The sequence below is a fragment of the Girardinichthys multiradiatus genome, chromosome 15 (assembly GCF_021462225.1).
Source record: "Girardinichthys multiradiatus isolate DD_20200921_A chromosome 15, DD_fGirMul_XY1, whole genome shotgun sequence".
In the NCBI taxonomy this organism is placed as follows: Eukaryota; Metazoa; Chordata; class Actinopteri; order Cyprinodontiformes; family Goodeidae; genus Girardinichthys; species Girardinichthys multiradiatus.
The window spans coordinates 12796154-12807272 of NC_061808.1; the positions used below are offsets into that span (position 1 = coordinate 12796154).

The 11119-nt window shown below is 40.4% G+C and overlaps 2 protein-coding genes across 3 annotated transcripts in view; one reads left to right on the top strand and one right to left on the bottom strand.

Moving 5' to 3' along the window:
- rd3 (retinal degeneration 3, GUCY2D regulator) overlaps window positions 1–3410 on the top strand; it is a 36933-nt gene extending 33523 nt beyond the window's left edge. The window contains exon 3 of the mRNA XM_047388647.1: window positions 2512–3410. Within this exon, the coding sequence (XP_047244603.1) occupies window positions 2512–2872 (361 nt within the window). The 3' untranslated portion in view covers window positions 2873–3410. The remainder of the gene's footprint in view (window positions 1–2511) is intronic.
- Window positions 3391–10499, bottom strand: si:ch211-22i13.2 (uncharacterized protein LOC553945 homolog). 2 transcript variants are annotated; one of them, XM_047388648.1, is made up of 7 exons: window positions 10333–10494; window positions 9994–10066; window positions 8674–8829; window positions 8089–8147; window positions 7911–8000; window positions 4296–4385; window positions 3391–4206 (listed from the first exon to the last, which is right to left on the bottom strand). In XM_047388648.1, the coding sequence occupies exons 1-7, from the start codon at window positions 10333–10335 to the stop codon at window positions 4156–4158; spliced, it is 522 nt and encodes a 173-aa protein (XP_047244604.1). In that variant the 5' UTR covers window positions 10336–10494; the 3' UTR covers window positions 3391–4155. The 2 variants fall into 2 exon arrangements, with proteins under 2 accessions (XP_047244604.1, XP_047244605.1); XM_047388649.1 differs by lacking the exon at window positions 7911–8000 and having other exon boundaries at window positions 10333–10499.
- Between the last annotated feature and the right edge of the window lie 620 nt (window positions 10500–11119).

The window sequence follows — 11119 nt, forward strand, 5'->3', positions numbered from 1 at the left end:
CGATAAAGTTAATTATTTTCCATAATGTCATGATGAAAATTTAACATTCATATATTTTAGATTCATTGCACACTAACTGAAATATTTCAGGTCTTTTATTGTCTTAATACGGATGATTTTGGCATACAGCTCATGAAAACCCAAAATTCCTATCTCACAAAATTAGCATATTTCATCCGACCAATAAAAGAAAAGTGTATTTAATACAAAAAACGTCAACCTTCAAATAATGTACAGTTATGCACTCAATACTTGGTCGGGATTCCTTTGACAGAAATGACTGCTTCTATGCGGCGTGGCATGGAGGCAATCCGCCTGTGGCACTGCTGAGGTCTTATGGAGGCCCAGGATGCTTCGATAGCGGCCTTTAGCTCATCCAGAGTGTTGGGTCTTGAGTCTCTCAACGTTCTCTTCACAATATCCCACAGATTCTCTATGGGGTTCAGGTCAGGAGAGTTGGCAGGCCAATTGAGCACAGTGATACCATGGTCAGTAAACCATTTACCAGTGGTTTTGGCACTGTGAGCAGGTGCCAGGTCGTGCTGAAAAATGAAATCTTCATCTCCATAAAGCTTTTCAGCTAATGGAAGCATGAAGTGCTCCAAAATCTCCTGATAGCTAGCTGCATTGACCCTGCCCTTGATAAAACACAGTGGACCAACACCAGCAGCTGACACGGCACCCCAGACCATCACTGACTGTGGGTACTTGACACTGGACTTCTGGCATTTTGGCATTTCCTTCTCCCCAGTCTTCCTCCAGACTCTGGCACCTTGATTTCCGAATGACATGCAGAATTTGCTTTCATCCGAAAAAAGTACTTTGGACCACTGAGCAACAGTCCAGTGCTGCTTCTCTGTAGCCCAGGTCAGGCGCTTCTGCCGCTGTTTCTGGTTCAAAAGTGGCTTGACCTGGGGAATGCGGCACCTGTAGCCCATTTCCTGCACACGTCTGTGCACGGTGGCTCTGGATGTTTCTACTCCAGACTCAGTCCACTGCTTCCGCAGGTCCCCCAAGGTCTGGAATCGGCCCTTCTCCACAATCTTCCTCAGGGTCTGGTCACCTCTTCTCGTTGTGCAGCGTTTTCTGCCACACTTTTTCCTTCCCACAGACTTCCCACTGAGGTGCCTTGATACAGCACTCTGGGAACAGCCTATTCGTTCAGAAATTTATTTCTGTCTTACCCTCTTGCTTGAGGGTGTCAATAGTGGCCTTCTGGACAGCAGTCAGGTCGGCAGTCTTACCCATGATTGGGGTTTTGAGTGATGAACCAGGCTGGGAGTTTTAAAGGCCTCAGGAATCTTTTGCAGGTGTTTAGAGTTAACTCGTTGATTCAGATGATTAGGTTCATATCTCGTTTAGAGACCCTTTTAATAATATGCTAATTTTGTGAGATAGGAATGTTGGGTTTTCATGAGCTGTATGCCAAAATCATCCGTATTAAGACAATAAAAGACCTGAAATATTTGAGTTAGTGTGCAATGAATCTAAAATATATGAATGTTAAATTTTCATCATGACATTATGGAAAATAATGAACTTTATCACAATATGCTAATATTTTGAGAAGGACCTGTATGTCAGACAAACTGAAACTCTTATGGTTTTAAAATCTTGTCTTAACATGCTTTTATACTTATTGGCTCTTAATGTAGTGTGTAGTACGTTTTTAACACTATGACTACTGGCAGTTTTTTTGAAGGCTGCTTTCAAAATTAATTTGACAAGTATTAACTGACTTTTATTTGTCATTTCTTAAAACTGTTAAAAGTTGAGCTTGCCATGTGAATGTTACTGGGAATTATGCAGCTTAGTTGCCTGAGGAAGGATTTTGTTGCACTTCTGTTTATTTGTGGGATTGTCCTCCAGCTGGCAGGAGGTTAAACAGAGGACATGGAAGGATCTTTTTGATTACTGATGTTTTCCGTCTTGTCCTGATGATTTTCCTAGCTGCTCTCCAAGCAATTTGTCGATTTATCTATATGTAATGCTGCTGGTCAAGATGGTGAGGATGAAGGGAGGATTTCATTTTGCAATGAAGAATTGACATAGATTTTAGTCTCTAGATGTACAAATCTGGTAGAGACATGCCCAAAAGGTAGCTGTCGCCATAAAAGGGGGTTGTAAAAGAGTATTTTCTAAGCAGGGTTGACAGACATTTGAGGTTTAGGTGTGTAAATAATTTATTAAATGTCTCCTTTTTATTCCACTTCACAATCCAACTTTACATTGAGTTTGTCTATTATGTAAAATGCTAGTAAAATACATTAAAGTTTCAGGTTGCAACATGAGAAAAAAAAAAGTTAAATGGGTATTGATACTTTTCAAGGCACTCTAACTGATTTATTCATCATTTTATGCATGAGGATAAAATATTAAACAAACCGACTCATGAAGGGGCCAAAATCAGTAGATGAAATGTATAAATTATCATCCAATTTCTCTACTTTTGTGACATCTTTATGACCAATTCCTGTTCTAAGATCCTGGTTTCTTAATTTCTCTTCACAGGTTTAGGGATGTTATCCAGGCCAACGAGCCCGAGGTACACGAGGTTTCCGGCCACTTCCGTTCCGTCCTCCTGGAAACTCTGGATCAGCTGAAGGAGGAGCAGGAGACGCAGCGGCTGGCCCGCCAGTGGAACAACAAGCGAGCCATGAGCATGAACTTCAGGTCTCGGATCAAGATCAACCCGTTTGGAAGCACGACGGGCCTCACCACTGCGGTGGCCAGTGGGACGGGCCTGAGTGACCTCAAAACCGTCTCTGAGGATGTGGAGAAGGGGATGGAGAGAGAGGAGAGGGCGCAGAGGGTGTGGAGCATGCCCGACTTTAGATACAAAGGAAGCAGCGGCAGTAGTAGAGTTGTCTGATGTCTTAAAGGTGTTTTAAAGGACACGTGTTACAGGTGGACGTTTCAGTGGGACTGATATCTGAGACTTCATGTCTAACAGGTTCAAGGGCAAGGCAAGATTCTCTGTACCTTGCAACAAGTTTTCAGTACTTGAAGCAGTTAAATAAGTTGCCAGAGATTATATTTTGCAGTGATGTCTCTTATTTTGTAGAAATTTGGCATCAAAGCATTGAGCGCTATTTATACTGCAGCCTAATAGTATTATTTACAAATTATTGAAGTAATTTTAAAGCTTTTTTGATGGGGGGTGATGTGGCTCCCTTGGTCAAAACAGAAAAGCTAAATGTGTGAAATGTCCATAAAGTGCAAAATGTTTCTGTAGGAGGCTCTTCTATACAGTTCAAAAGAGTGAGTCATCCTCCATATGTGAAAACCGCACACAAGGACTTACTAGCAGAATGCACCCAAGGTTAGAAAATTGAAAGCTTTTCCCCCTTTTCAAGAGGGTTTAAAAAGAAAACGCAAAAACACATTCAATAAAATCTTTTTGAGTGAAATCTCGCCAGCGGTTTATTTGCTGTCCCTTCGCCACACTGTACAAATGGATTTGTACGCACCATCTTACAAACATCGATTCAAACTGGTTTCATACAAAGAAAACTAACAAAAAATGCTTTTTCTTCCCCAACAGACGTACTGGAACAGAACACCATTAATACGTCAAACACAACTGGAAACTTAATGATCAATTTTCTAAAATGAATGTTTTGGCCATTTTAAAGGGTTGGTCAAAAATATTTTTAAAAATAGAGTTCTAACTTTATAGAAGAATTTCTTTTTGTTTTTAAACAGAAATAGATGTCAGGCCCTGAAAAGATATTTGCACACAAAGCAAACATTTCCATGACTCAGACAGGTTTGTGTTTGATTTGGTCATCAGATTCAAACATGCTGAACTGGTGGATTAGGCGTTTAAATGGTGTTTCAACCTAAAGCATAGTTAACAAACAACATCTGATCAAAAACAAAACTTTCTACATAACAGTTCTTACACTGGACCCAAGGTAACCACCTGCACAGCAACAAGGTGAAAATGTAGTTAGTGAACTGAGTGAATCTGAACTTCAGAGAATAGACAGGTCCCTCATCGGATCCAGTTCGCTGCTGCCCCTATGTGGTGAAAAAACAAAAATCACTTCTGTTTATTGCCTGTCCTTCGCTCAGGGGAAGTGGGAGCAGCTATTTCCTGAGTCCTGGAGACGTTGCCACCTTTGACCAACAAGGGGGGCGTCCACGGCTGCTTCACAGGGTAGAGTTCAAGAAGTCGAGAAGTTCTGCTCGATTTTTATCACGCTGTTATGCACAAAAGCAAAATGGAAATGTAATTAAATGAGAAACCTTAAAAAGTCTTTTGGTTTATTTAAATGAGAAAATAGGATTACCTGTTTGTCTTTTTTTGACTTCTTTACTTTCATCTTTATCTTCTTCCCTGAAATCATGCTGTACTTGCCTTTGTCTCTGTCTTTTAAATACTAAAAAGAAAATGACACAAATCAGGAAACGTTATAAATTAAAATCATGTAGAAATGCAACTTATATTAAGTCTTAGAGAGTTAAAAGAGGAAAATTCGTGCCATTACAAAGTTTGAATTAATCAAATGTTCAATCGCTATCAACTATAAAGTGAATTTCATTGGTTTTGAAACTGTAACAATTTTAATCATGAAAAAAGGGTGAATATAGTTGTTTTAATTTAATATGACTTTTGGGAGTGAATCAAGCTCCTTTTTTAGGTTGACTTAGACAGAAATACGTAGTTTTGTGAACAGAGTTCCTGCAATTTCTTCCATTTCAAAATTCAACACTTTTCCAACCTCAAATTTAAAAAAGTCTGTCTATCGTCTCTTTTCACATTCAAGTACAAAATATTCAGCTGGTTTGGATTTATTGTTTCGTGAAGCAACACAGCACTGGTTCAGCAATGTGATTTATTGGCTTCTGGATGAACTTAGATCTGCTCAAGTTAATAATATGCAAAACTCTGACCAATCAGATCTGGACTTGATTGTCTTATATCTATTGTAGTTTGTTCAAACAGCATGTGTGGCAGGTAATATCTTTAGAATAGAGCAGAGGTCAAGGATGTGCCGTCCAATCTGGACCCAACCTGATTTTAAACATTTATATATTACTCCATGTTGTCCAACAGTGTCTAACTTCACTTGCGCCGCATCTCGTGTTAATATGGTATAACCATGTGGAGCGTCTGGCCCAGGGCTGCACAGCATGCAAGTCAGACAATTTCAGTCAGGCCTGCAGCTGCTGCTACCCTAACCGCAAAGCATTTTCTCATTTACTATGTAGATATAAACATTTTATTGTTGCCAGCTGTGCGTCTGACTTTTGAAAAGGTGTGACGGAGAGCTATGTAGGTCAGCGACATTCTGGTCCACACTCCAAGCCAGCTGGCGGCAGTAATGCACCACATCGTTTTACACCAACCGCCAGAAAATGACAAAGAAGAAGCTATGCAGGTCCTTCAACGCGGGTTGCTAAGTTACTAGCTTGGGAGCTCACGCTTGCTCATAGTACAACGATTTGGTGCACAGATGAGTTTCAAAAACAGCGACCATACGAGTGTTCACTGAGTACAGTGGATTTTGGGAAAACACAAAAAGCCTTTCACTGACTGGGAAATGATCAAAGTCTGCATGGAAGCTGTGGCACAAACACTTTTAGATGGAAAAGAATTACAGCCACTTAAGGAAAAGGTTAAGCAAATTGCCCTGCCTGCCACAGGCACAACAAGGAGAGCAGAATTATACCAAGTTCACATACCCAGCTCGACTGAGCCATTCCAACTACTTAAATTGGATTGCTCTTTTCTGTTCGGCATATGAATAATTGATCAGTAGTAAAAAAAAAAAAAAAAAAAACTCTACTGTTAATTAAATGTTAAATAAAGATGAAAAAGTATTTTTGTCTCTTCATTTAAAATGTTTGGACCCCAAAGTGTTTGCATGAGGGAGGGAGTGGACCTCCTGCTATTTTAATCGGGGACCTCTGGAATAGAGTCTGGAAAATAATAATAGGAACTCTGTGCGCCAAAAATATCAGCAAAAGGAACAAGGAAGGGAACCTTCAGGCAAATCGATTTGATTACGATTCAGAAGGCTAACGTGATTATAAATCGATTGATGACGTAACTGTTTTACTTCCACCACTGAGTCAAAACGTGGAATATACAGGGGTTGGACAATGAATAGACTATTTTTAAGTTCTAACACACACAAGTTCACTTTGGATGTGCTAAAAAATATAAATTTGCATCCTGGCTGAAAAAAAATAGATCCTGTCCTAATTCCCACTACATTTCCTGTGAACTTTTAACAGTGTCACATTACAACCACAACCTTAAATGTATTTCAACTACAGGGGTTGGACAATGAAACTGAAACACCTGTCATTTTAGTGTGGGAGGTTTCATGGCTAAATTGGACCAGCCTGGTAGCCAGTCTTCATTGATTGCACATTGCACCAGTAAGAGCAGAGTGTGAAGGTTCAATTAGCAGGGTAAGAGCACAGTTTTGCTCAAAATATTGAAATGCACACAACATTATGGTGACATACCAGAGTTCAAAAGAGGACAAATTGTTGGTGCACGTCTTGCTGGCGCATCTGTAACCAAGACAGCAAGTCTTTGTGATGTATCAAGAGCCACGGTATCCAGGGTAATGTCAGCATACCACCAAGAAGGATGAACCACATCCAACAGGATTAACTGTGGACGCAAGAGGAAGCTGTCTGAAAGGGATGTTCGGGTGCTAACCCAGATTGTATCCAAAAAACATAAAACCACGACAGAATTAAATGTGCACCTCAACTCTCCTGTTTCCACCAGAACTGTCCGTCCGGAGCTCCACAAGGTCAATATACACGGCCGGGCTGCTATAGCCAAACCTTTGGTCACTCATTCCAATGCCAAACGTCAGTTTCAATGGTGCAAGGAGCGCAAATCTTGGGCTGTGGACAATGTGAAACATGTATTGTTCTCTGATGAGTCCACCTTTACTGTTTTCCCCACATCTGGGAGAGTTACGGTGTGGCGAAGCCCCAAAGAAGCGTACCACCCAGACTGTTGCATGCCCAGAGTGAAGCATGGGGGTGGATCAGTGATGGTTTGGGCTGCCATATCATGGCATTCCCTTGGCCCACTACTTGTGCTAGAAGGGCGCGTCACTGCCAAGGACTACCGAACCATTCTTGAGGACCATGTGCATCCAATGGTTCAAACATTGTATCCTGAAGGCGGTGCCGTGTATCAGGATGACAATGCACCAATACACACAGCAAGACTGGTGAAAGATTGGTTTGATGAACATGAAAGTGAAGTTGAACATCTCCCATGGCCTGCACAGTCACCAGATCTAAATATTATTGAGCCACTTTGGAGTGTTTTGGAGGAGCGAGTCAGGAAACGTTTTCCTCCACCAGTATCACGTAGTGACCTGGCCACTATCCTGCAAGAAGAATGGCTTAAAATCCCTCTGACCACTGTGCAGGACTTGTATATGTCATCCCCAAGATGAATTGATGCTGTATTGGCTGCAAAAGGAGGCCCTACACCATACTAATGAATTATTGTGGTCTAAATCCAGGTGTTTCAGTTTCATTGTCCAACCCCTGTAGTTCTTCTTGTTTCTTGTATCTCAAAAGATTTCCTTTCAATTTCTCACATCCTGCAAATATCCGACATGGATCTGGTCCAAATGATTTTCTTTTTGCATGTGATACTCACCATAAACTGGCAGAGTGCCGCACTTATTTGCTTCAGAAGTCTGCCTTCATCTATGACCTCAACATTAGGTCATAAATGAACATTAACAGAATCAAGTTATGATATTTGTTAATCGAGTCAGAACTGTCCAAAGCTCTATACATTGAAAAATTTATTTTGTTCTCCGACCTCTTTTTTTTTTTTTTTTTTACTGGATTTAGAGTTTAGACAAAAGACAGGTAAAGAAAATCTCATGAGAAATGGAGGAATGTTCTGCTACCTTAGAAATCTGAACAGGTCCCGATTTGTCCTCCCCTCCTTTTGCTTTCTTGTCTTTTTTACGCTTTTGCTTCTTCTCTTTCTTCCCTTTCTGTTGCAGAACCCAAGAAAAATAGCTAAAAATATATTTTTGAAAGATAAAGAGGAAAGAATTCAAAAAGAAAACATGTTTACATTACTTTTTTGTGCTTCTCCTTTTTCCTTCTCTTGGACTGCTTTCTGGATTTACTGCGAGAGTCTGAAAACAGCAAGAAAACGATGCACTAAGACAAATATCATCTGATACAAGCAAAAAAAACAGCATTCACGAAGAATGTATCAGACTACACAGTTTACTGAGTTTGTGGCATTCAAACAGCAGATTAACTGAATGTTTTTGTTTCTTAAACCAGACTGCCTGCACTGTTATCTGCAACTGACAAGATTATATTTGTGTGTTTATGTGTCACAAACCTTTGTCTATCACATAGGATCCAAAACTGCAGTGATAACAACATTGTAATAAGTTATTAATCTGTAGGGATGTTTAACAACGGTGGATCCCTTCCGGCTACAGAAGACGGATGGCAAACTGTTCCCTTTTCTCTGTGGGCACACCATGTCCTCTACTATGCGTTGCATTGCAAGAGAAGAAGAACAGATTTTGACCATTCTTTTTTTTTTCTATTTCTGGATTTATTCCAAAATTAATTTGTATTAAATTTATTATAAAGTGAAAAAAAAACTGATCCATTGAAGCCATGGGCATTTTTATACACACTTACCACTGCTGCTAGAGCTACTTCTGGTGCTGCTTGATGAATGCGATGAACTTGAAGAGCTGTGAGAACTGGAGGAGGAAGAGGAGGGTGAAGATGACGAGCTAGAAGATGACGAAGATGATCTGCTACGGCTTCGTTTCCGTTTCTTTTTTCCTCTTCCTAAAAAAACAAACAAAAAGACACCTGACTGTCAGATTCAAACTTCTAGATTGCTGAGTGAGTCTTGTGGCCTTTTTTAAGTACACATATTTACTGTAAATTTAAATTAAGCAGTTATATAAAACTGGAGGAAGAATATCTAATTTTAAGTCTTGACAAGTGTCATAAAATGGGTTATTTTCCACAACATATTTGTTGATAATCTAAACTGTACATTTAAATCTAAGGCTTGTTCAATGATCTTGTAAAATGGGAGTTTTTACACTATTTCCTCCCTGTGCACCAACGGGTCCGTTTCTCTCCAGGTCCAAGACCCAACCAGTAAAACCAGCAAAGTATTTACCTTGTGAAATAATGAGAAATGGTTAAGTATAAAATCAAGATTTAATGCCAAAATGATCAGTGTACAGAGTATACAATTGAACAGATACAGAGTGACATACACCTTCGGTACCGGGCCCCCCTCTTAGGGATGAACCGAGAGGAGCAAAGAATGGAGCATGAGTCCTGCTTTTATCTATGCCGGTTCTTAACCCTCCTAAAGGGTGTCATCCTCTTGTATCAGTTTATCCTTGACTATGTGTTGCATCTTATGTGATATCAACAGTTATGTTGTGTAAGCTGTAGCAGTGAGCGGTGCGGCAGATTAGCAACAAAGGCAGATATATTTAATTAGGGGCAGCAAAGAGATAATTAGAAAAGGCCACAGAATCATACATCCATAACACTGGGTTGCTCTGTGTTACTGCTTAAAGTCCTCTTCTTTTGGCTGCTCCCTTTAAAGGTTGCCACAGTGGATGATCTTCTTTTTTCTCAGACTTAACCATCCCTAAAAACCTCCTCTGACACATCAAACATCTGCATATACTCCTTCACGACATCCACGAAACTTCTCTGTGGTTTTACTGTTTTCCTTATTCTTGACAGCTCCTCGATCAACATCCTTTGTCCAATACATCAACAATCCCTCCAATGTACACTAGTGCATAATGTAAAGTACGAAGAGAAGACTCAAAGAATCAAGCCCCCCCCCCCCCCCCCCCAAGAAGCATCTCCTTTGACTTGGCTTATAATGAAAGCAGAAGTTGGGAAATGAAGTAAGTTAGCTTGTATCTCCATCTTCGGCATTACGGTGATAATGAAATGACAGAGAAGCTAACCTACCTCTGCTCCCTGACCTCGTCCTTTCATCTGTCCTGGATGAGGAGCTGGAAACCCTGCGTTCCGCTCTGGTTGACTACAAACACAAAGAAAATGTTTATTGTTTTATTTGTTATTAAACTCTGTCACGTTTTCTTCCCATAATATTACATCTTACAAAATGAAACCGAGTGGAGTTCTAATTAGTGGTCTAAAAATTTGTTTTAACACGTAAAAATACGCAGATACGAGACTTTAATTCGTGAACTGCATTTGCAGTTATATTTACAGCAGTATAAGAGCTACGTTAGGCTAAAGCTAAAGCTAATGCTGTGCGGATGAAACAATAGTTCCTGTACTCACCATAACGACAAGATGCTACAGTCACCACATCATATATGTAACGACACCACAACTACTTGGAAAAAATGTCAAATGGATATTTATTTCCAGTTGTCACCGGCGAATTAGCAGCAGTTAGCCATCTTTGTACACATTTTTATCCCATGATGCACTGCAAATGGCTACGTTCAAAACAACAGGCGCCAGAGGGAAGTAGCACAGCGCCCCTAGGGGCGAATGGATGAAAACACAATCAATGGCGACCAAACGCGCAAGATTTTGTCAGATTGACATCTCTATTTCCTGATTTTCTAAGATAATATTTTATTCATGAAAAGACATAAAACCAAAACGTTACTACTTTCTAAAGAGCAATTTGTTGCAACATAAATGTTTCAGTTTCCGTTTCAGTAAAGTACAAAACGAAGTATGAAAAGGAATAAAATAAAATATTAAAACTGCTTAATAATCTTTAATTATCTAACGTCAGTCAGTCAGTCATTTTCTACCGCTTATTCCATAATAGGTCACGGGGGAGCTGGTGACTATCTCCAGCAGTCTATGGGCGAGAGGCGGGGTACACCCTGGACAGGTCGCCAGTCCATCGCAGGGCAACACACAAACAACCACACACACACTCATTCATACAACTAAGGGCAATTTAGAGTGAGCAATTATAACCCAACAGGCCGGAGTACCCGGTGAAAACCCACGCATGCACGGGGAGAACATGCAAACTCCATGCAGAAACACCCCAGGCCAGGAACCGAACCCAGGATCTTCTTGCTGCAAGGCAACTGCACCACCA

What these genes read in the sequence shown, in the direction of transcription:
- si:ch211-22i13.2 (XM_047388648.1), bottom strand. An exon ending in AAGTAGCTCTAGCAGCAGTG is followed by an intron (nt 8,148 to 8,673) that starts GTAAGTGTGTAT and finishes TGCTGTTTTCAG; the next exon opens with ACTCTCGCAGTAAATCCAGA. An exon ending in AGTCAAAAAAAGACAAACAG is followed by an intron (nt 4,207 to 4,295) that starts GTAATCCTATTT and finishes TGTGCATAACAG; the next exon opens with CGTGATAAAAATCGAGCAGA.